This window comes from Oryx dammah, unplaced genomic scaffold (assembly GCF_014754425.2).
Source record: "Oryx dammah isolate SB20612 unplaced genomic scaffold, SCBI_Odam_1.1 HiC_scaffold_29, whole genome shotgun sequence".
NCBI classification, from domain to species: domain Eukaryota; kingdom Metazoa; phylum Chordata; class Mammalia; order Artiodactyla; family Bovidae; genus Oryx; species Oryx dammah.
In genome coordinates this window covers 66,596,622-66,623,116 of record NW_024070213.1, presented here as the reverse complement: position 1 = coordinate 66,623,116, position 26,495 = coordinate 66,596,622, and the positions used below count along the sequence as shown (strand labels likewise).

General features: G+C 34.9%; 1 protein-coding gene across 5 annotated transcripts in view; it reads right to left on the bottom strand.

The window, feature by feature from the left end:
• Positions 1–26,495, bottom strand: part of MON2 (MON2 homolog, regulator of endosome-to-Golgi trafficking) — a 113,702-nt gene that overhangs the window by 48,657 nt on the left and 38,550 nt on the right. For 3 of the 5 annotated variants that reach the window (XM_040233128.1, XM_040233130.1, XM_040233132.1), the window contains 14 exons: positions 16,751–16,875; positions 16,237–16,373; positions 15,298–15,451; positions 10,850–11,085; positions 8,991–9,072; positions 8,267–8,451; positions 7,376–7,488; positions 6,921–7,025; positions 6,474–6,554; positions 6,322–6,395; positions 6,142–6,232; positions 1,898–1,999; positions 991–993; positions 697–807 (listed from right to left, as the gene is read on the bottom strand). In XM_040233128.1, coding sequence (XP_040089062.1) covers positions 697–807; positions 991–993; positions 1,898–1,999; positions 6,142–6,232; positions 6,322–6,395; positions 6,474–6,554; positions 6,921–7,025; positions 7,376–7,488; positions 8,267–8,451; positions 8,991–9,072; positions 10,850–11,085; positions 15,298–15,451; positions 16,237–16,373; positions 16,751–16,875 — 1,599 coding nt within the window. The remainder of the gene's footprint in view (positions 1–696; positions 808–990; positions 994–1,897; positions 2,000–6,141; positions 6,233–6,321; positions 6,396–6,473; positions 6,555–6,920; positions 7,026–7,375; positions 7,489–8,266; positions 8,452–8,990; positions 9,073–10,849; positions 11,086–15,297; positions 15,452–16,236; positions 16,374–16,750; positions 16,876–26,495) is intronic. The other 2 variants (XM_040233129.1, XM_040233131.1) reach the window with 1 other exon arrangement.

The following is a 26,495-nucleotide window of genomic DNA, read 5'->3' as shown; positions in this document are numbered from 1 at the left end:
TTAAAAACTGTATAAGATATATGTGAATGATTAAAAACTGTATAAGACATATGTGAATGATATATGTGGAGTCAGGAAAAAGGAATCGCAACAAAAGAAAACTCTGAAAGTATAAAATAACCTTTAAAATTATTTAAAAATAAAGGTCTATTTTATTGTGCTTGGCTCTTCTGCCACTTGTTTCTCCCCATGTAAGGGCTTCCCAGGTGGCACAATGGTAAAGAATCCACCTGCCAATGCAGGAGACACAGGTTCAGTCTCTGGGTAGGGAATATCCCATGGAGGAGAGCATGGCAACTCGCTCCAGTATTCTGGCCTGGAAAACTTCATGGACAGAGGACCTTGGAGGGCTACAGTCCATGGGACTGTAGAGAGGTGGACACGGCTGAGTGACTAAGCACACAAGGGTAATGAGTAGGGGGAAGAAAAAAAAAAGACAGGTAAGGACCAAAGGAAAAGAGGCTAATAAAGTATGAAGCCTTAGCACTGCATGAAGAAGGAAAGTTCTAGATGGGGAGACCAATTCTAAGTAATTTATTACTTTAGTGCTATTATAAGAAAATTTTTAAAATTTTTAATATAGATAATCCTGAAAATCCAGGATTATCAACCTTCTGTAAGAGATCCACAGCCTACAAATAAAGTTACATATGGGAGAGGATGACTTTAAGTGCTTTGAAAAAAGGTTCTTTTTACCTGGTTTTGTGAAAGTGGAGGATCATGGTTAAATGTTAATCCTGCTTTAATAAGTGAAGTTAAGGCTTCTGCTCCCCATTCTCTCATTCGAGAGTTTGGATGCTGGCACACCTAAGGGTATATACATGTGGAACAAAAATTAATTTGTATACTTAAGCTATACATCACACATTAATTTAAGAAAAACTAAAACACTGCATTTCCTACTCTTCCACATTTAAAAAAATCATATAAAATGTTTGTCAATAAGGGTTGAAGAAAATATGAAAATATACAAAATGTAAGTATGCTTACCTTCTGGATAAGAGGCAAGAGGAAGCAATAAGGAGATAGAAGATAAAAGATGAAACTAAACAACTCACAGAAAAAAAAGGATTTCATAAAAGTAAATGATGTCACCAGAGTAAACAGAAGAAGCAGAAACTAAGGTTCCTAATCCTATCTTCATAATCAAATACTCAGCTGAAATTTTAAAAACATATTTTTTGCCATTTGATGAGAATTCCATAATGAAGAAATCTGCATATATTCTTTAATAGCTCATAAAAATAATCCCAAAAAAATGGAGGGAAAAAGAAGAAAGGACTTTTTTTTTTAACTAAGAACAGTACCCTTCTCAGATTACTAAAATAATATGAAATAATGAGGGCAACCAAAACCTAAACTGCTCATAAACGTGTATTTGACAGAAGCAGTTGTCAATTAAGAAGCAACTAATTATTCAGATTCACTCAAGTTTGAATACAAATCCAGACAAAATTCCCTGGTACTATCTATAATTAGTGATACTGAGAAGGTCTTTTGCCTTTTGTAGAAATGTTACCTCACAATCACAGGGAAGTCTGTAAAGGAGCAGTGTCTAGTACTAAGTCTCAGTCCTAATTGCCTTGAAGTTTTAGAACCAGCTGAAACTGAGGGGATCAAAAGATTATATAATAAAAGAAAGGGGACCCAAACTAACAGGTGAAGGAGACATCAGAGATTTCATTGTTATATCACTCATTTTTAGTCATAAAGTTTTCAACCTATTCCTTTACCAAAATGATTACTCTAAAACCTTAGTCCCTGATAAAATATACAGAGAGAAGTACAAGAAAAAATGTTAATGCTGATTTTTCTTACAGTTATACAGAATCATTAATTCACTGTGTACGTTTTTATTATAAACAAAAAGTAAATATACTAAAGAAACAGAGGTTACCTCAAGTAGATGGCCAGTTAGAGGTCTCCATAGAATTTCTATTCGGTGCATGTTAACTAGACCAGTTTCTAACAATTTGGCAACAGCAAAAAGAGACGGTTCCTAGAAGAAAAACATATTTTTTTATATCATAAGGAGAATTTGAGTATTTCAACTGTAAACCAAACTGAGAATACTGTGAAAAGCATGACTATAATTAATATACTTGATTAATTAGAAGTAAATGTGACATAACCTCAGTTATCGTATGACAAGCCTTTCAGTCCACCCTCAAGTATCTAAAAAGTGTTAATTGCTCAGCTGTCTCCAACTCTTTGCAACCTCATGACTGTAGCCTGCCAGGCTCCTTTGTCCATGGAATTCTCCAGACAAGAATACTGGAGTGAGTAGCCATTCCCATTTCCACGGGATCTTCCTGACCTAGGGATTGAACCTGGGTCTCCTACACTGAAGGTGTATTCTTTACCATCTGAGCCACCAGGGAAGCCCTCAAGTATCTAGTATGACTCCTAATTGAAAAATTTGGTTGGGAAGAGACTGCTTTAGTAGGGGAACTTTGAAAATTCAAAAACTATACCAGACACACAGAATGTGTGTCTTCTGACCAAAAGGAAAGAATTTTGCCATGGACTGAATTGTGATCCGCCCCTCCCCACCCTCCACCACTGCTCCCAAACTTCATATGCTGAAACTAACCCTGAGGGTGATGCCATTTGGAGATAGGGTCTATAAGAAGGTAATTCAGGTTAAATGAGGTCCTAAGGGTGGGGCCACAATACATTAAGATCCTCATAAAAAGAGACACCATAGAGCTTGTGAGCTTATGTGCACTCCATTTCCCTCTTCCTCTCCCCTCTCCCTCCCTTCCCCTCTCTCTCCCTGACACAGTAAGAAGTCAGGCATCTTTCAGTCTGGAAGAGAGTCTACACAAGAGCTGACCATGCTAGCATCCTGATTTTGGACTTCTACCTTCTAGAACTATGAGAAAATTAATTTCCATAGTTTAAGTTATCCGGTCTATAGTATTTTGTTACGGCAGGCTGAGCTAACTAATATACATTCTTACTAGTAAAGTCTTCAGATGCTTAGGTTTTATATGTGAGTATCAGGAAAAATGAAAAAAAAAAAAAAAAAGACAACAGACACCAGGGGAAAGAATGATGATGTCAAGAAGGAGGAGGTAAAGGTTGTCAGTTTAGATGCTAGTAAAAAAGTTGCAGAGAAAGAAGACAAACCACTTCCTCAGTCACTGGCATTTCAACAACAGAAAGCGAATCACTGTACTTCATAAACGGCTAAATTACTCAGTCCATGTATTAGAAGAACAGTTTTAGTAAAAAGTTCAAAGGGCAACTATCTCTAATCCAATTTTAATACAGATAGTAAAATATACTTAAATGTAGACTAAACTGACTAGAATTATGAGAATTTTTTGATAAACAGCTGTAGTACTTCAAATGGAGACTGCATTAGAAAAAATAGAAGCCAACTGAAATTTTAAAAGTAAATTTTGAGCATAATTTTATAATTTTTAAGTAAAAAGATTTTGTAATTACTCTATACACAACGTTTTTAGAGTAATAATAAAAATCTAAAATGGAAATGTATGAAATTATCTTTCTTTTCTCGTAAAAATTGTTGAACAAGTACCCTGGGGTTTTAAGAAAAGTGTGGTCAGATTGACTCTTCCTGCCTGTGCTAACACTATAAGTACCCTTAAATTAGTGTAGTAGAAACAACTTCATCATTCTAGAGACAATATGATACAGTAGTTAAGACTGATGCCTATGAATTTTTAACATCTCAATACTACTACTTAATAGCTATGTAATCTTGAGTAACTTTTTTTTTGAAGTATAGCTGATTTATGATATTAGTTTCAGTTGTACAGCATAAAGTTTCAAAATTTTTACAGATCTTATTCCACTTATAGTTATTATAAAATATTCACTATGCCATATAATATATCCTTGTGCCATACGATATATCCTTGTCACTTATTTATTTTATGTATAATAGTTTGTGCCTCTTAATTCCCTTATCTTATTTTGTCCTTTCCGCCTTTCTTCTCTCTGTGGATTTGTTTCATTATATTCATTAGCTTTCTTTTTTAATTTTAGATTCCACATATAAGTGACAATAAATAATATTTGTCTTTCTCTGAATTATTTCACTAAGCATAATATTCTCCAGGTCCATCCATGTTACTGCAAACAGCAAAAGTTCACTCTCTTTTGTGCTAACTTTTTAAATCTATAAAATGGAGATAATAATGTACCGAAATGACCTCTCATGTTAGAAAGTGCCTGGCACATAGTATATCTCTATAAATGTTGCCTTGTATTATTTCCTCCTTTCCCTCCTCTTTATTCTAATGAGGATACACAGGAATCACACAACATTTAAAAGTATATGTCCAGACCTCATATCCAAAGATTCTTGTATCCATGAAGCTTGGTATGTGGTCCTAACTACTGCATTTTTAAAAAGTGCTATATCTGACTTTGATGCACACAAAGTTAAAGCCACAAGTGAAGTGGTTATAAGAATGGAGCTCTGGAATAAGACATATGTGGATTCAAATTCAAGCTCCACCAATTACTAAATAGGTGACCCCAAGCAGGGTATTTAAGCTATTTTTATCTTTTATTTCTAAAAAGCAGTTACTACTGAACCTGACAAAGTTGTTTTAAATGATTAAACAGAAATACATAAGTTAGTATCTGACATACAACAAACAAAGACAGCAGCTGTTTTCTTGTTTCTGTTGTTGATATACTCAGTTTGGTAGTATGCCTGCACAAGTGTCATCAACACTGTCCCCTTCTAAGGAAGAATTTGAAAGCTTTACCGTCAGCTACCTCCTCAACACATTAGCACAAATTCCTGAAATGAGCACCAACAATGAGATGACTGGTGACTTTAAAACCACATCTTAAAGGACAGTGATACATATATTTTACTCCCTAAACTATTTAACTCACTCGGAATAGCTGATATTGATAAACTATTTCGACTCTCCCACCACCTTATCTGCCACGTTATCCATGAGCCAAGTGGTTTACATGCTCTTTGAAAATAGAAATTTCCTTTATATTTTCTAGCAGAGTGTCATGTACATACTAAACATACTGTACTTTGTTGAGTGAATACATAAATTCTCACGTCATTACCATATAAACTTGCTCAGATCCAGTGAAGGTATCTATTAAAAATATTACATTGTTAAGAATTAATCTTAAGGATGTAGGATTACTGAAAGTAGTATTAAGAATTTGATTACTTCACTGTATATTATCCTTGCCTTGATTTGGAGCAAACTATAACAGATATTTTCAAACACCTGCATGTTTATATAATTCTATAAGTATGTACCATAATATACAAAACTTTGCTCTCTAAGATCTTTTTGGCTAATCTTTAATGACTCACATGAACCAAGATGACAAGCTACAATACACAGGATTATAATTAAGGATTAAGCAAATAATGTACTTTTAGGTCCTACAGTTGGATATTAAATAAACCACAAGCTACAGTCTCTGCTTTTCTAATCATTTTCTGGGTAACTTCACTTACTTGTAAATGGTCCAACTAATATATTTATTAATCTTAAAATGTAGAGAGCATTTTAAATAATTTCTAAGGTATCAATAAACCCAAATATTCTTGTGTTTTCCAAGTTTAACAGAAAATGGTAGAGTATAGGAAGATATGTTCTCAAAAGTATAGCCTGATTCATTTAATCAATAAGCAAAGCAAAATTTTAATTTTCAAGGTAGGGAGAGTCATTACCCTGAGAAAGAAATGACTAGCTCCTTAATTTCCATCCCATGAAGGCGAAAGAAACTGAGACATATTTCCCTTGATTTAAAATCTGTATTGCCACAATCATAAATTATAATCATTAGGATTACTAATTTGTGGAACACATTTACAAATGTGGTGTTCAATTTTTCTTTATAGAAATATTTTTTAGAATATTCAGTGCACAAGTGGACACAATTTAAAATCATGATACATACTGGCACCAGGGAAGCCAACTACTGGCACACTCCACAAACCAAAAAGTATCCTCTTCACTCTCCCTTCAACAAACCATCATAAATGTAAACACCCAAAAGAGCAAGGCTAGCCTACAAGGTACTGTTCCCACTTGTAAAACACTAAGATCCTAATGAATATGCACCTTATTCAACAAAATAATGTACCATATTTAACCCAGAAAAGAAAGAATATCACACCTTATTATTTCCATAGGCCATATCCATGGCTTCTAAGGATAAGGAACAAAGTGCATTTATTAAATGGTGCAATGATACGTCATCAAGATACCTAAAATAAAAATGAAGAAATAAGATATTCTTATCTAAAACATACAGCTAATAATAATGTTTGTATCAATTTAAAAAACTGACTCTTACTGTGAGCTTTCAAACAGTCTTGAAAGTATATTGGAAATCACTGGTAAATCTGTCATCACTGCTGTTGTCAGAACCTAAGAGAAGAAGAAAATTAAATGTAACATATAAACATTCTGCAAAATACTAACTGAATAAGAATGACTAGAGCTTACTGTACTGGGCCCTTCAACAGCTCTCCCAGGTTTCAAGGCACCACCACTACCAGGCTTTAATCCCAGAATCCACACAAGATGCTGTAAAGTTAAAAAAAAAAAAAAGAAAAAAAAAAATCAGAACACAGAAATTTATAAACTTACAAAAATTCTAATAACTAAAACTAAAATCAGACTAGGTATCTAATAACTAAATTGGAATTAGTAATTAACATTCATACAAAATACTCATTACATCAAGCACAGGCAGTAGAACAGGCCATTATGAGAGACATCCCATCACTTCATATAATGTGAGCCATGTCTTTTTTCTTTTTCCAACTTGCCCTTTTTCATACTTACTGCCTATTCAGGCCTGCCCAAAGCACTGACAGACATTGGTGACTTTAACTGATAGCACTTAGATATAAAACAACACTGGCCTCTGACCCAGAGGCTGCAACATACCTGTAGAGTTGCCAAGACAAGTTGCCATGATGTCCCAAGAACAGCCCCATGGCAGTGTGCCAAGTTAAGTAAAGTCCTCATACACTGGATATTTTTGGAAGTCAGCTGTATTAAAAAAGGATATATTTGCAAGAACTGTTATGCATTCTCAAAAATTTTAAGCTTATAAAAAGTACCATCATATCCAGATATTTTTTAATAAAAAACAAAAATTTTAAGAAAAGATGCCTGGATGATTTTGTACAGAACAGATTCATTTGCTTAAAACCTGTGCTGTCACAGTTGGTTACAACAATGTCACTCTGTATTTATTTAGTTTCTTCTAAAAGTATCATTCAGATAAAAGAAAGAAAGTATAATGCCAAATTTTGAGAAACACACAAAAAAGGTACAAAATGTTTCTTTGATAGTTAATGAGTATTAATTGGTTACCAAACAAAGAAAAAGTACTTTACCATTACTGTCCCTTGAGGCTGGACTGCTAGTGGTTGACCCACTGCTACAACTTGCTGGTGTGATTCACTTGATGGACTGATCATCATAACACTCTGGCCCTGGATGGAATATGCTAGAACACAAAGGAAAACCTAAATAATTAAAATATACTTTTCATCCTTTACTCAAAGCAGTGTTACATTTTAGAACATTAATCTGATCAAACTAAGTTCAACTATGACATTTATTTAGTTACCTATTATCCATATGCAAACATTTTAAAAACTCAACAGGTGCAAAAACAAAAACAAGTTAAGCAAATATTAAGTAATTTGCTAAATAAGTTTAACAAATTATAAAACTTTGATAATTGCCTCATAAGCAAAACAGAATTCAGGACAGTTAGTATTTTAAACATACATTCCCAGTAAACTTTTCTACTTAGAGACCAATACTAACATTTTTAGTTTGAAAACTGAACAGCCCATTGAAATTTACCTATATTACAAGTAACAAACTGGAATGTTTTTAAAGTATTCAACAAGACAAAAATATTTTTTGAATGTCAATCTAAGTGGTGGCCAACATTACCATGCTACTAGTTCTATTTAAAAAACAAAACAAAAAGACCCAACCGTTCCCATTTCAGTAGTATGCTCGAGTTTACAAAGGACTTTCAGATATTGTCTTCTTTTATCCTCACAATTATTATTTAAAATTGGTATTATTCTCCCTACCTCCATTGTTTCAATAAGATGGAAGAAACTGAGGCTCAGGGACATTAACTTCTCACAGAAGTCAGAGTCAGGGAGTAGAAAAATAGAGGCTTGAACTCAGAATTTCTATAATCTATTCTCTACCCTATGTCACACCACCTGATGAACAGAACTCTAAAGAAGCTGAAGTCTTACATTTGTTCGAAAGTGTGGCTGCAGTGGTGGTATTCAATACAGTAAGAGCATAGTGGGGAGGCAGGGAACCTTTGCATATTGCAGTTATAAAAGCATCTCTTGAAGTTACAAGGCCCAGTCTTCCACAAAGAGCAGCCATGGTCAGTTCAGCTTTTAAAATATTCTCAGTAGCAGCTTCATCTGTGCTGAAAAGATAAAGTATTTTATTTAGTATGATTATTTTTAGGTATGCTGCCAAATGAAATTAGGTAGCCAGGAAAGTTTTAACAAAATCTATTTTAAAAACTCAAAATCAATCTACTTTAAGGAATTTTAACTAATAAACATCTGAAAATATGAACTGGATAAAAGCAATTTATGACACACATTCATTATCAAAGAAAATAGTCAAGAACTCAAAGATATAACTTAAAAATATCAAGCATTTTAAAATCACCAAATTCCATGATTCTGAAGAAAAACATCAAAGAAATTGATTAATATAATTATCTTAATTTTAAGTAGCAAAGCTTAAAATGAAAAAGGCATTCTGTAATTTTTGGATTGTATTTTCCATTATAACATGATGGAAGAGGGGGATGGCAGAAAAATAATAATATACTATAAACATAAAAAACTAGTATTAGGAAACAATTCTCAGGATAAATTTAAATACACACTTTAAAATGGTCTGTTGCTTTTTTCACCTGTCACATGCAATATAAAACTTATAAAGACTTAATACCTGGCATCAAGAAGGAGTGACAGTGCAGCAAGTAGACCACACCAGCAGGCATTCACCATTTCTTCCCAAACAGCTCTACTAACTTAAAGGAAACACATACAATACTTAATGATAATTACAAATGTCACAGCACTTAATCCCCCTCATCACTTGATAATATAGCAAATATTCAAAAAACAAGTCTGTTGTTAAGTACTAAAGCTATAACCTTTAATATATATCTGAATAAATGAAAATTTTAAAACCATACCAGTTTCAGAATTCAAGAAATGTTTTCGTTTTTTTTTTTTTTGCCACATCACGTGGTTTGTGGGATCTTAGTTCCTAACCACTGGGCTGCCAGAGAATTCCCAAGAAGTCTTAAAGCTAAGTTGTCTTAAAATATCAATAATAAGATCTTTCTGTATATTGACTGATACCTTTAAAATATACATATAAAATCAATTCCTATTCCTTTCCATTTCATTGGGCCAAACTTTCAGCCTATGCAACCATCTGGCAGTGCGAAACTGTAATAAGCAAGCTCAGCCAAGAGACTGGTTATACACATTGGAAATCATACAAATGAGTAAATACATTGAGTAAAATAGGACCAAATTTCTCACTGTTGGAGAAGGAAATACCAAAAAGGGCAAGTTAAAAGTACATCATGTAGTATTAAACTAGAATTGGAAAAATTGGGTGTGTCCTCATGGTTTTTAAAATAGATATATATTTTTTAAGTATACAGAAATGTGTGCTCATACATGTGCGTATTTCCTACACAAGCAGCAGGAAGCATATCTAGTGTCCACGTGTTAGTTTATAAATACTGCTCTCCACTAAAATGAACTAGGGCTCTGTGGAAAAATAACTTATCCCTGGATTATACAAGAAAAATCCAAGATAAGCTTAGAGCATTTTGCTATATCAGACAGTAAAGCAGTGGTCAGAAAACAACAAGAGAATTAGTGATGATAAAAGGACATAGGAGCCAGCATGAAAGGGGTCCCATATGGCCATGTCGCAGATAACTGAGTGTCAAATCAAATAATGACAGTCACAGATTGTATTGATAATGCTTGAAAAAAATAGGAATACAAGGGTCTGTGCTAATATAAATAAACACATGAAACAAAATAAATCAGGAAGGGCAAGCTCTCCTAGTTGTCTCAAAGAATTTCTCTACAAAAATTAATTAACTTTACACTGAACAAAGGATGCAGACATCACATTAACCAAATGATAAAAGTTAACAACACTGATATATAGCATAGCAACACTTCTGTGGCAGCTCTGCCAAAAATCAATCTATTAAATCTAATTATGAGAAAACAAAAATAAACCCAAGTTGACTGGCCTGTGTCTTCAAAAATGTCAAGGTCATATAAAACATGGAAAAATTTAGGAATTGTTCCAGACTAAAGAAGGGTATAGAGTCATGGAAGTGAATTCAACATGGAATCCTAGACCATAACAGATATTACTGGGGCAAATGACAAAATCTGAAGGACATCTGGGATTTGATGACACACTGAACTGATGAATGTGTCAGAGTTGGACACGACTGAGTGACTGAACTGAACTGATGCTAAATTTCTGATGGTGACTATACTGTGGTTATGTAGGAAACTGTTGTTATTTTTAGAAATACACTTTAAAGTATTAAGGGGTAATGGGGAATTATGTCTAACTTTTTCTCAAATAGTTTAGAAAAAAATATGCTGATATATATAAATAAAAAATAATGCAAATATGGTAGAGTTAACAGTTGGGATAGCATGGTGAAGAATATATGGAAACTATTATTTTTGCAATTTCTCTAACTTCAAAATTATTCCAAGATAAAGATTTATAATATAGAATCATAATAAATATACCTATTTCCTTATCCATCTGGTCTGATGTCGACTGTAATTCTTGCTGTTCTGATGACTGTGTAGGCGAAGAAACTGCTTCAGTGGTGGTAGTCTGACATTCTGTTTCAACTTCTCCTAACTCTCCTTCTATCATACTAGTGATTCCACGTACAAGGTCTAGCAAACAATGGAATGCCACAGACATAGCATAACCCTCTGGTATAGTTGGGGGCTCAACTTTGTCCAACATCTCTAGGCTGAAATCATGAAAAAATCAGGTATTTAATGAGAAGCCACAACAATGAAAATATATAACAATCTATTTCCATAATTTGTAGATTACAGAAATTAAGATGAACAGCGAAAGTAAATGGCCACCACTAGATCTGCTTTCTTTGGAGAATGGTCCCATAATGTTATTCTAAGAAACTAATTAGAAAAGTTAAGGCCTGACCAGTGCCACAACTGATAATAATAGTTTATTTTTTGCCTCTCCCCCAAGTTGTGCCAAGATTTTCATTCACTGTTGACATCAGAAAAATAAACACATATACAGAACAGAAAAAGACAAACAGATTACAAACCGTCTCAAATTCTGACTTAAGTGCGTTTAAAATAAGGTGCTATATAAAAGGGTAAACAAGGACCTACTGTAGGTCTTATAGCACAGGGAGCTATACTCAATATCTTGTAATAATTTAAAATGGAAAAGAATCTGAAAAGGAATATATATATATTTCTTTTATATATTCCTTGTGTATGTATATATACATATATATGTTTATGTGCATTACTGAATCATTTTGCTGTATACCTTAAAATAACACAATATTGTAACTTAACTGTAATTTTTAAAAGGAAGTAAATAAGGTGCTATAAAATCAAATCAATACTATAAAGAAGAAAAGATGTTTTCATATTAGGGAAGAGCATTACTGTGAAATAGCCAGCTCATCTGTCTTCCTATCATCTTAGATACAATCTGTCAACAAGGTAAGATAATATTTAGAGCATCAGTGTATCACATTCAAATTTTAGAGCAAGTTATACTCCATAATTTGGAGAAGGAAATGCCATTGCCTTCTCCAACTCTTACTCTAAAGCCTATTAATTTAACCCCTATGTGACAACATTTAAGTATTTTAAAATGTATTGTAAAATCAATAATCATATTCATATTATTGATCAAGATATTTAAGCTCACATGAGGAAGTAAAGTTTATGTGCTTAATCTTTCCCAAGCCAATTAGCATTCAAGAACCATATAATACACCAATCAGTGCCAAGCATCTTGTTAAGACAAATACCTGTTCTCAAAGAAAATGTCATCTATTTGGAAAATGCATCTAAATCAGATATAATATTCTAAACATCAGAAACTCGAATTCCCAAATTCTATAGTATAGACTTTAAGTGCTAGAGTAGTTAAGGAAAAAAAGGTAATTTATACCTGTTTTTATAGTACAAACCTAAACAAAGCCCATACTTTCCTACCTCTCTGTTTCACTGCTATTTTATTATAACTACTACACAAATTCCACTTTTAGATAAAATGCAACCCATTTATCTGAATATTTTAAAATTAAGTTCCAGTTGCAAAACCTGTCATAAGCCCAACTTTGAAGGGAGTGTAATAAATCTGAAAGAATATACTGCCATCAATATTATGTAAAAACGACTTCTGTCTATATGTCCCTGAAGTTTTCAAATTATTACACACTTAAGTCAATAAAAGAACTGAATACACAATTAAGATTTATGTGCATGGCTTCAAAGAAAATTCACTGGAAAAGATTCTGATTCTGGGAAAGACAAGGCAAAAGGAGAAGGGGGTGGGGCAGAGGATAAAATGGTTAGCTACCATCACTGACTCAATGGATATGAAACTAAGCAAATTCCGAGAGATAGCTGAGGACAGGGGAGGCTGGCATACAAAGAGTTGGACACAATTTAGTGACTGAACAATAACAAAGAAAGCAGTGAAAATTATACTAAACCTCACAATGAATGAATTAAAGATACCAATTCAACAGTTAAGTCCCGATGTGAACATGCACAAAAGAATCCCCAATATTTTTTGCTATTTATGATTTCAGAAGTGAGTAATCTCAGTATCTATAGCGCTAAAAAAAACTAATAAGAGCAACAGCAAGAAAAAACTATTTATATGTTCTCTTAGAGATTCAGTTCAAACCTTGTTTTAAAGATAAGAAAAGATCAAGTGAAATAAAACGCTCTACTCAAAATCATAGTATTTAGTAGCAGAACTAGTTAAAATTCAAGACTCTTAATTGATGAGGATCAATAAACAATTTGTTTTAGAATTTTATCAATAAAAAAGAAATTCTACAATTTGGCCAAGTATTTACTCTCCTATCATTTGTTTTTATTTTTCTTCCTGTATCATTTATCTTCACGCTTTCCTTTTAACTGTCTTTGCTTAATCTTATTTTCCCAGATATATCCTTTCTGTTCCTACCTTCAGTGTGTTTACTCTCTATGCCCTTATAACTTGCTTTTTTTCAGTTAATCACTACCCAAGGTGTATGTTTATTTGTGTCTTTATTGACTACCTCATTCACCAAAATATCAGGTCCACAAGAGCAACAATTTTGTTCTGTGTTGGGATTGTTTCGGATTAAAAAAAAAAAACCCAGAGAAATGAGTAAATTATTAATATCTCCTTCACTGCAAGAAATCTGATTCTTTTACAACTTGATAATCCAGTATCCTGGAGTATACACCAGGGGCTTCCCTGGTGGCTCAGTTGGTAAAGAATCCACCTACAATGCAGAAGAGCTGGGTTTGATCTCTGTGCTGGGAAGATTCCCTGGAGAAGGGAACGGCTACTCACTCCAGTATTCTGGCCTGGAGAATTCCATGGACTGTATAGTCCATGGGGTCACAAAGAGTCAAGACACTACTGAGTGACTTTCACTTTTTTACTTTCTTTTTCTTTTTACTTTTCCTTTTTTACTTTCACTTTTACTCCAGTATACTCAAATTATTAGTCTTTACAGCAAGGCAAAGCATACATGAGACATTAGTAACTTTAATGTCGTTTACATGACTAAGAATAACAATATTTCAGTCTTCCATGATTCTTTTTTTAAAATTTCAGGTAAAATAAAAAGCTGCACAGTAAAGTATCATTGTGGTAATACAATGCAGGCTGACACACCACATAAATTCACAATTTAAACTATTCAGAGATTCTGCTTCATACTTTCAGTCTTGATTTACTGTCACTGGAATAATGTTTTAATTATGCATATCAACTGCAGCTGCTGTTTAGTCATTAAGTCGTGTCTTACTCTTTTTGACCCCATGGACTGTAGCCCATCAACTTCCTCTGTCCATGGGATTTTCCAGGCAAGAATACTGGAGTGGGTTGCCATTTCCTCCTCTAGGCAATCTTCCCAACCCAGGGATCGAACCCACGTCTCCTGCCTGGCAGGTAGATTCTTTACCTGAGCCACCTAGGAAGCCCATACGTGTATCAGTTACTCAAAATATATTAATGAACTGCCTCACAGTTAACTGTGGTAATGTTAAACATATGTAGTATTGCTTGCTTTATCTATGTAAGCACTAAGTTTGCTATCTCAGTTCATTAAGGTTTAAAAAAAATCAACAATACACAGCTGAATATTTTAAAAACTGTTGTTAAACTAAAAAGGGCTAATGACAAAAATTTTAAAATAACACATGTGGAATCCATTAAACACTTTAATTAATTACACTAAAAGTTCTGTGTTAAACCCAAAAAGTGTAGTCGGTTAAACACTTAACTGTTTTCACATATAAAGTCCTGAAAGGTAGATATATCACTACTCCCATTTTATAGTTGAGGACGCTGATATTTTTAAATAGGTAAACTAATTTGCTGAGAGTTACTCAGTATCAGAAGACCTAAGTCCACAACGCCTGAAATCAAACCACACAGCTCTGAAAAGTCAAACAGAACAAGTGAGTAGGTCCTTAAGAAACCACATTGTTTTATAATGCTGTTAATGTCCTCAAGTAGAAGGCAATGGCACCCCACTCCAGTACTCTTGCCTGGAAAATCCCATGGATGGAGGAGCCTGGTAGGCTGCAGTCCATGGGGTCGCTAAGAGTCGGATACGACTGAGTGACTTCACTTTCACTTTTCACTCCATGCATTGGAGAAGGAAATGGCAACCCACTCCAGTGTTCTTGCCTGGAGAATCCCGGGGACAGGGGAGCCTGGTAGGCTGCTGTCTATGGGGTCACACAGAGTCGGACACAACTGAAGTGACTTAGCAGTAGCAGAACAAAAGAAAACAAAATCCAGTCATAGATAAAATTCTCAAAAGAGGACAAAAGAAAATTACTTCTTAAATTTGTTAGAAATAGTATGTCTAAAATTTTAAGTATAATGCAGAGAGAAATACTTTAGTATAAAATATAAACCCCATTCCTTACAAAATAATGCTACTACTACTTACTAGGTTGCTTTAGCACTGCCTTGTACTGTTATAGTCAGAATAGGTATCCAAGTTCCTCTATATTCAAATGCTGGTAGCAAAGTAACACCTCCACCAATCCCCAACATTCCTGAGTTAGCTGGTGCTGAGACAGGGCCACCTGAATTATTGTTACCTGTCAGACAAGGGAAAGCAATCAAAGATACCAATTTACTTAAGTACAAATCTGTAATATTCAAACACCTCGTCAGTTTTTTAATATTATGCTGTAAGAATGGATACTGCACAAATAAATGAAATTTATCAATCCTATTTTGGTTACTAGAGCATCTCCTGGTCTCCCCAAAACACCATTTCCTTCTTTATATCAAAGGTACTAATAAGTAAAAATACTGACAAACATTGTACTGTATTTTTTGTTAAGTCATCTTTTAGTAGAGGTAGGAATAAAGAATAAAAAAGGCCACTAATCAGAAAGTAAAAAATGAAAGTGAAAGAAGTTAAAGGGAACAAGAAGTTATACACTGATTTCCAAACTTTAATTATGTTCACTTGTTACGTTAAAAGAAAGACTGGTAGATACTACCTTAGTAGTAACCACACTCTTTAAAAGAGGCACCAAATGAAGAGTCTTCTAAAATGAAAATCAGTACCTAAACTTGTACTATGAACTTGTGTTCATACGCGATGAGAGGAACTGAAAGTATATGAGAAGAAAATATATTCTAGAAAGAAATAAACACAGCTACCTCAGTGTGATCAAGTTACTCTTTAAGTGTAAGTCTCTATACTTATATATAAAATATAAAGAAATATAAAATATTATAAAGTAAACATACATAATACACTTAGGTAACCCAAATTTCTCTAGTCAGAGGATTTCGATCAGTATGCTCTCAGAATAGTGAATACTGTAAATTACGGCAGGATATAAAAACCAAAACGTGACTTAGCCTTTACCTGCTTGATTTGTTGCAGCAGGATTTCCGGTAGGAGGGACAAGAAACAAGGACTGGATAAAAGATCCCAGTGCATTCACAATATCACGAAAAACCTTGGTAGAATGCTGTTTCATATCATAGGACTGACAAAATGACCTGTAAAATAATTTTAAATGTTTCTAGAGAAAATATATATTAAAATTTTTTACATTTTTTAATAGAAAATAATGGTGATCAATCAGTCTCAATGCTATACTTAAAACTTCTTCATTATACTTGAGTGACTTTACTAACTCTGGACAAAGGTTCAGAATGAGGTCAGTGTCTTAAAAAAATTATCTTGGTCATATTAACTCAGTAAATTCAACTGACAAAAATTACTAATCACACTTTTTGTTCATACCTACACCCCTCTATATACATACTATATACAGTTTTCTTTGTTTAGAAATCATTTTTTGGAAATAAATAAACTTTCCCTAGTAGCATAAATATTAACCTATCCATTTAACAAAATATTGCTGAGGTTTTACCTCAACAACTGAGGCTGCACACAAAGTCTATGTATTGATTCCACTGCAACAGCTCGTAGCCACTGTGGTTTATCTGCATCCAGAAATTTCACCAGAAGTGACAGAAATATTTCACATTCAGTTACCTAAAAAATATAAGATTTTTAATAATATTTCTTTAAATCTAAGAATAAGTTACATTCTTGTTCTTAACTCAGTCCTATGGACAAACCAAATACAACCTTTTAATTTTAAATAAATTAAGATCCTTAATGGGCAGTGGAGAAAAATAAGTAGTTATATATGGAAAAGATAACAGTAAAAATAAGCAGTGTCTCTCTAAATATATCCTCAAAAACTCACCCTACTGATCTTTTAACTTCGTTAATCTTTTATGCCTTTTCTTTAGAAAGCACAGTACACCATCAGGCTGTCCTCATTCCCGGAAGACAGCACGCATCACGTATGCTCAAGCACCCTTCAGTATACCAAAACATTATTCACATGATTTTATGCTGCTTAGGAAACAAAGAGGCAATAAGCCAAAGAATGTTTAGCATATATTTTCCAGTAGGAAAACATGAAGGAACTTGTGGCAGTTGACAGGTGTTAAGTTTATATAATAAAGTACTCAGAACAAGGCTAGGTACATGGTGTAGGCTAGGTACATGGTGTTGCTTTATTAACTACCAGTTTTTACCTTTGGTATTAAACCAACTCCTCTGCAAGCTGTTTGTAAATTAGTAATGCCATTTAAAGCATATTTCTGACATTATTCATTAAATGTCTGATAACTGAATGAACAAACAAAAAGTAACCAGTTCATTCAAAGGTTAATGAATTGTTTCTGTTATATATTTGTTTAGGACACACTGGGACCTCATGGAGGTAAGAATTAACTTGACACTGTGGTTGCTAGGCCAAACTGAATCGGACTCCTACACCAAGGACAGCAGGTTATTGAATGTTTTAGTTGGGGTTGCCCCAAAATGAGTGAGGCATAATGTGGGGCAAGGAATTTTGAGACTAGAGTAGCCCTCAGCATTTTAGCCCAAAGTCTCAGTAGCTGGTATTTTCTAATGACTTTTAGGTAGATGCTTTAAAAATAGAACATTATCATGAGGTTAATGTCAGAGGGATAACTAAAACCAGTATAATCCTTAGACTGCTATGACTGGGAAGTCACAGGCAGAGGTTGTGACTGCCCTAAACTTGATATGGTTGAAAAGCAGCAGGATCTTAAGTCACATGGCTCAGCTTCTTTATCCACCAACTTTTGACGATAACAAGCCAGGTAATCTTCTTACAAATAAAGGATAAAAGAACCTGCACCTCGCTGAGAACTCAAGTGAGAAAAATGAAAGAGTAAAAATGCCCCCCTAAACATGGCAAAGTGACACGCAAATATACAGTGCTCATTATTTTTTTCTAAATAAAACTACTCCCTTTTATTAAAGAACTAAAAAAGAAAGAATCATCCTAGTGCAACGGTTGTTATCTACTGAACAATTTTAACACGAGTAGGTTCTTCAGAATGTATACTATCTGTTTTAGAGTAAAAGTGGAATTTAAAAGTGGTGGTAGAATTGAAGGCTCTTAGGTTATGCAGCCAGAAAATAAAGGCTCTCAGAAACATCAAGTATATAAAAGCAAAATGAATTTTTAAAAAATATTTGGCTCTATGGGGTTGTTTACTTGCAGCTTGCAGGATCTTTAGTTGTGGCACATGGGATCTAGTTCCCTGACCAGGGATCAAACCTGGGCCTCCCACATTGGCAACCCAGAATCTTAAGCCACTACATCACCAGAGAAGTCCCATCAAGGGGAATTATTAATGTTACAAAACTTGCCTTGAAGAGTTTTCTTTCATTTCCTCTCCTATGAAAAAAGTGACTACAGTATAAATCAAACACTCAATTTTATACTATAGCCACTAAAATCTTGTGATTTGGGCAAAAGGGACAGACTTTCTCCTGAGGACTGGAGCTCTGTTCTCACTTCCTCCCTCCCTGCCAAGTGTGAAACTCTGACCAGAAAGGTAGTGGCTGGGGACAATGAATTGTTCTCACGGGTATCAATGGAAGGTGTCTTATGAATCTAAGTTAAGGCTTTCCCCCAAGAGGTTGCACTTGTATGAAACAGGTATCCATGGCCCACGTCCAACTCTTGTGGCACAAAGGTATTTTGTGAACACCATCATACTAGCATGAAGGGTGAGGAATGATTCTGAATTCTTTTGGTACCAGACAATAGTCAAGAAACAACTGATTTTAAGATGAATCAAAGTCATCCTGGTGGAAATTCTCATTGGAATATCACACAGATGTCTGTTAGGGACTCAAGTGTATAAGATAACTGTATGCTTAGAAGAAAATGAAGAAAGTCTTAGAGAAATTTAAATGCAAGAGTCTATTTACCAGGGGCTGTTTAGTGTTAATAACCTTATAGCTAGTGGATTTGTTAGTGATAAGATCCTTTGTGAGAGAAATATATATATTTACAGGGGTGGGAAATGAACTTGCCCAAGTCAATTTAGCTAATATATTCCTTTTTAAAAGCACTAAGTCAAAGGCAAAAGAGAGATATGCTAGACACTAATAATTAAGTTTAGTAAATTCCTTAAAGATACCTTCCTAAAAAAAGACATCTGGGCATGGAGCCTAAGCATATCAAAAGAGCAGAAGAGCACCTAATTCAGATGACAGAATGTAGAAAGAACATGGTGTACTGGCTACATCATATCTGTACCTGAATGACTGGAGCATTCTTATTTCTTCTAATCACTCAACATATTAACAGAAGATGAGCTATCTTCACACTCCTGAGCTACTAGACAGAGTAAGATATAAGCTAGTGAATACTGGGGGAGAACACTGATTCTTCAGGTTAGTGGTCCCCAAAGTGTGGTCCATGGACCCCTCAGACTATTTCAGGACATCTGTAACATCACACTATTTTCATAATAACACTAATATATTACTTGCCATTTTTAATGTATTGACACCTGTACTGATGATTCAAAACAATGATGGGTGCTTTAGCAAGATTTAAGCAGTAGCACCAAACTATACTAGAGTCATCGTATTCTTCACCATTACATACACTTAATAAAATTAAAAGGGTCTATTTCACTTAAGGACCACAAGTACAATGAACGAAAATAAAATAACAAATAAAATACTTGATATTGATAATTATTAAGCCATTGATTAAATCATTTATTAAATCAATTATTGATTTTATTAACTCTGACCCATACATGCATGCATTTATAATTTTCTGTGTATTTGTCACAGCAAGTACACATGAAGTACTTTTGCTGTGTATCAAAGTAAAGAGGTTGTCTGAAGGAAAAGTACAGCTGCAAACTGACCTAGTCACTTTTTTCCTCCTATAGAGACCATTTTAACTAGAAGAGTATATGGCAAATTATGACTATTTAGACTTATGTACACTGTAGACATTTTCTCAAAATTTAACAAAATAAGCTTGTCACTTTTGGGGAAACAACTGACAGTATTTATTGTAAATGATAAGATTCAAGCTTTCAAACAAAAATTAGAATTTTAGAAGACTTGTATCTGCTCCTATGACCTGGGCAGCTTTTTAATAATGGAAGACTTTTCTAATAAATGGCTGCTGATATTAACATTGATATTAACATGTGCGATTTTTGGTACTGAACAGTGTGTTAACATTTGGAACATCTGCTCAATCATAATAAATGATTCATCGGTGAAGGATACAACTGAATGAAGCACCAGATGGGTCAATGAATTTTAAAGTAACAGGGCATAAAAATGTAATACAGTTCCATGTTTTTCACCTTTCAGAAAGTGTCACTGGTTCAGTTTGGTACAATATCAAAGAACAATGTATACGATTACCTGAAAATGTCATTAAAATAATTTTGCCTTTTCCAACTATATACCATTCTGAGGACAGATTTTCTTTACATGCTTTGACCAAAACAACATAGCACAAAATAATGAAAACAGAAGAAGGTAGGAGAATCCAGCTATCTCTATTAAGACAGACATTAAAGAGATTTACAAAAAGAATATAAAACAATCCTTTTTGTTCTTTGGAAAATATAGGTATCTTTTGCAAAAATAAATTTTTATGTTAACATGAAATGGGTTCTAGGATCACTCAGGCAATTTTTAATACATTAAATAATGTTAGAAATAATCCACATAAATGAAAGCACCTCAATATTTTTAATATAAAGGTGTCCTACAACTGAAAAGTATAAAATTACTACTGGAGGGTAGGCCTTTTAGGAGATGTATCATTTCCAAGTTTAAATAAGGACAACACAAGAGAAATAAGAGAGAAGAATTCCACATAAGTCACATATCTAACCCCACAACTACCACACTTCTAACTTTTGACCTTGGAGAAAATATAACATCTGAACTGCTGCACACCAGTGAGCAAAGTCTCAACCTAACAAGTTTTAACCCTGAGGAATTAATGCCCTATGTGAAGAATTCATCTTTGCAACCCAGTCCAAGAGCTGCCTTGTTGCGAAGGGACGTTTTATCAGTTGGTCATCGCTCCCAATTGATGAGTGAAAACCAAAAGTACGCTTTTCTCTTCATCCAAGCAGCAATACTGGATCTTTACTGTAGCTGGCTGTGTGGTTCTCTCTCCTTATTCTGCCCCCTAAATCAAGGAGACTAAGGTCAAAATACAGAGAATGGTAGAGGAGTAGTACAGGAAACTTGGCCTTGGAAAGAGGAAGACATGAGAACTAAGAAAACAGAGAAGTATAAAATGAAGTGAGGTTAAGAGCTTGGGTTTGGGGGATATAAAAGGATTACTTAACATCCTAGCTCTGCAGCTTACAAACTGTATGATCTCAGGCTAACTACATAAATATCCTGAGCCTCATTTTTTCATCTGTAAGATAGAAACACAAATGTCTGCTTTATAGAGTTGTAGTAAACTCCAAATGAATTAATAAATGTAAAGTACTTTGTAATATCCAGAATATATTCATTCAATAACATAAATTTCATCCAAAACGGAAACTACTAAAAATAAGATTTCTGTAGCTCTGAAAAAGTCACTGGATGAACTGCTGGACAACAGACTGGTGGACAGAAACCAAGTATCTTAGTCTGCTCAAGCTGCCATAACAAAAATACCTGGGTGGTTTAGACAACAGAAATTTATTTCTCACAGTTCTAGAGGCTGGAAGTCTGAGATCAGGGTGTCAGCATGGTCAAGTTTTGGTGAGAGCTCTCTTCCTCACTTGCAGATTCCTGCCTTACTATTGTGTCTTCACATAGCAGAGAGAGAATGCTCTCCAGTTACACTTTGTATAAGCTCACTAATTCTATCATGGGAATCCTACCTTCATGACCTCATCTAAACCTAACTATCTCCCAAAGGTCACATCTCCAAATATAATCACAGTGGGGATAAAATTCAGCATCAAGTTTCATAAAAATAAAATATAATTAAGCTGGTAATTCCTGACTTGGGAACGGAAATAAAATGTGAATTCAGCATTTGTCCTGGTGAAGATGTAAGAATCCTGCCTTATTGTGGAGAAAGGAAAAAGACTGGGTTCTCCATTACTGACTAGTGGATATGAAAAGGAAAGGGAGAAATGTCTTCTCTTTCTAAAGCCTTATCTTATTTAAAACCTGCATTTTAGAGAGGGAAGAGAGAGAAGCCCTCCTAAGACAACTCTGATAATATTTAGGGAATCAATAGTGAAGTGACATATATTTGGTATAGTCACAGATAATAAACTCTGCATTTGTTCATCAGGGACTTAATTTCTCCTTCAATTTTGAAGGAACGTTTTTCTGGATACAGTATTCCTGACTGACAGTTTTTCTTTCAGTACTGTGAATATATCATCCCATCCTCTTCTGGCTGGCAAGGTTTCTGCTGAAAAGTCTGCTGAAAATCTTATGAAAGCCCCCTTTACACATGAACAGTCACCTTTCATTTTCTGCTTTAAATGTTTTGTCTGTGACTTCTGACAGCTTGATTATAATGTACCTCAGTTTGTTTCTTGAATTAATCCTCCCAGTGGGAATTTTTTGAGCTTCATGAATTTGTATGTTCCTTTTTCAAATTTGCAGTTTCAGCCATTAGTTCAAATAGGTTCTCTGCCCCTTTCTCTCATCTAAAACTCCCATAATGCATTAAACATATATGTTGGTCTCCATCCCTGATTTTAGGAGGGCTCCTAAAACCCTTGTAAATATGGGTGGCTAGGACCATTTTTTGTTCTAACAAATGATCTCTGACCCAAGTTCCTGACACAAAACTTCTAAATCCCTCAGAATTTCCTGGGTAACAGGATTATCTTTTGTTCTAATGAGGCAACTCTCAGTGAACTCTGGGATAGAGCTTGGTTACCAGAGAGACTAAGCCGTGATTAGAAAGCTTGGTACTTTCATCCCCACCCTCCATTCTCTGGAGTGGGGAGATGGGTGGAAATTGAGTTAATAATCAATCACGCCTACATGATAAAACCTCCATAAAAATCCTCCAAATATGGAGACATCACCCTATGTATGTTTTCATCTGCCTGTTCACTGGCATTTTAAAATGTCCTTTGTAATAAATCAGCAGTAGTAAAATGTTTCCCTGGGTTCTGTGAGTCACTTTATCAACTTATCAAACCCCAAAAGGGGGTCATGGGAACCTCCAATTTGTAGCCAAGTTACATAGAACTAGTTGGTAACCTGGAGATCCACTACTTGAGAATGGCATCTAATACAGGGGATAGCCTCGTGGGACTGATACCTTAATGCATGGTACATGCTAAGTCGCTTCAGTCGTGTCTGACTTTGTGACCGTATGGACTGTGGCCTCCCAGGCTCCTCTGTCCATGAGATTCTCCAGGTACTAGAGTGGGTTGCCATTTCCTCCTCCAGGGGATCTTCCAGACCCAAGGATTGAACTCACGTCTCTTACATCTCCTGCACTGACAGGCAGGTTCTTTACCACAAGCACCACCCGTGAGGCCTTTGCTAACTCTGGTAGATGTCAGAATCCAACTGAAACGTAGGACACCTGGCTGTCATAGAATGGTCAGTGTGGGGAAAATATTCACACATTTGGTTATAGAGGTATTGTGAGTGTGAAAGTAAAATACGGCGTATTTTTCTTAGATGTGCATATATTGGTCTACTTGATGGTGTCCCATAGGGTCTGCTCATTTCTTTTTCTTTGGCTCCTCTGACTTGATAATTTCAAATAACCTGTCTTCAACTTTGCTCATTCTTTCTCTACTTGATCCAGTCTGCTATCTTCTCTAGTGAGTTTTTTCCAATTGAGTTAATGTATTTTTCAAATTCAGAATCTGTTTGGTTCTTTTTTAGTTTCTCTCTCTGCTGATATTTTGTTCATATACCATTTTTCTGACTAGTTTTCCATGTTCTCTCTCCGCTATTAAAGCATCTTCATGATAGTTAGTTTGAATTCTCTGTTGGGCAACTCACTGATCTCCATTTCTTATTTATCTTGGCTGTGCTGGGTTTTTGTTGCAATAAGCAGGCTTTCTCTAGTTGCAGTGAGCAGGGGCGACTCTCTAGTTGTGGTGCACAGGCTTCCCATTGAGGCAGTTTCTCTTGTTGTTGAAAATTGGCTCTAAGGCATGTAGGCTTTAAAAGTTGCAGTGCACAGATTTAGTTGATCCCAGCATGTGGAATCTTCCCAGATCAGGGATCACACCATGGTCCCCTGCACTGGCAGTCAGATTCTTAACCACTGGACCACCAGGGAAGTTCTGATCACCATTTCTTTAAGGACAATTTCTATAAATTTATCTTCCTCCTTTGGGCCAGTTTTCCTATTTATTTGTATATATTCTTATTTTCTGTTCAAATTTGGGCATTTGAAGAAATAGCCAACCCTTTACTCTTTATGTATTGTTTCTGTACAGGAAAAGATCTTTATCAATCAGCCCAGCTAGAGATTTTGGGGTCCCCTCTAGCTCTTTCTGTCAAAGTGTGTTCTCTCGGTTTGTGTGTAATCTCCAGTACTTGGCCACATGATAAGAAGAAGTGATTCACTGGAAAAAGACCCTGGTATTAGGCAAGACTGAAGGCAGGAGAAAGGGACAACAGACAAGATGATTGGATGGCATCACCAACTTGATGGACATGAGTTTGAGCAAGCTCCAGAAGTTGGTGATAGACAGGGAAGCCTCATGTGCTGCAGGCCATGGGATTGCAAAGAGTCAGACATGACTGAGTGACTGAACTGAACTGACCTGGTGTCTGTGTTATACTATAATCTCCCTGGTACTGTAAGCCACAGGGTTTGCCTTTGTTCTCAGCAGACCCCTGGCAGCCAAATATGTTGTGGCCCTTCTTGTCAGTGTCTAAGAGTCAGGTAAGACAAAAATCAGTTCCTTGAGTAGTACCCCAAAAGTCAGGATATTGGTTGCACATTTCATCCTTTTTTACATGAAGGAAAATCCATAAGTTAGGAATTTTCTCTTGATCATACCATGCTATGCCAGGGGTGGGATAGGGTATGGCAGGTAAGTGCAGTGGGCTTTCTTACCCACTCTAATGAATTTATCTTGGCCTTAAACCTGACTGGGACGCTATAATTTCTAAGCTGGTTTCTAAAGTTCACATGAAGGCAATCTGTTCTGTATATTTTAAAGTTGGTGTCTCCATAGGGGATAGTGTGCCTAGAGCTTCCTATTCTATCACTTGTCACTCCAGTTTACATTTTTTTTAAGTTTATTTGTGGACTGAGACAAACTGTAAATAAATACAATACAGAAAATACAACAACTAACAGATATAAGCTTTCCATCTTTAGAGAAACTATCTTTCTTTAACTTTCAGCAAATGCTGACGGACCTTTCCAAATTTCTAAAAGTAAGGCTCCCTCCTAGCTCAGTTGGTAAAGAATCTGCCTGCAATGCAGACCAGGGTTCGATTCCTGGGTTGGGAAGATCCCCTGGAGAAGGGAATGGCAACCCAGTCCAGTATTCTTGCCTGGAGAATCCCATGGACAGAGGAGCCTGGCAGGCTACAGTCCGTGGGGTCGCAGGAGTCAGACACAACTTAGTGACTAAACCACCACCACCAAACGATGTAAAGACTCAGAGAATTTCCCTCTATTTTAACTGTATATAATTAGACAACAAAGTCTCAGTTTAACAATTAAGTATAATTATTGGAAATTATATCAAATACTTATATTTGTGGGGAACAATGATTGTAATTTTTAAAAAGTTAGAACAAAATAGTCCAAGTCAACAATGATGAGTACACCGAAAGACTCAAACCCTTGGCACCAAACCCTCATTGTTTACAGTTCCCTAAATAGCAACACATTCTGAAATGACTTAATTTCCTATAGCATTTCCAAGCAATATATTAAATACCTTACAGATATATCTCATGTGGCCAGAAATAATTATAACTACAGTGCTTATAAAGATTATTTCAAAATGTATTTTACATAAATGGATTTGGACTATGAAAAGAAAATCTATGATAAGTGTACCATAAATATAGAAAACAAATTTTCTTAAAGTTTTCATAAAATTTAGTAGAAACTATTTATACTATCTAAAAGTTTATAATGTTGGTTATCGCTAACATTTAGCATACTGACTTTTCACAGCAGATGATCAATAACCAATTACTTTGTTAATTAAAATTAAGGATATAAATTTAAGGAATTATAAACTGCTGAATTTGACTTAACATAAAATTTTAAAGAAATATACCATAATATTCCATTTTCTCTGAAAAATATTATTTCAATA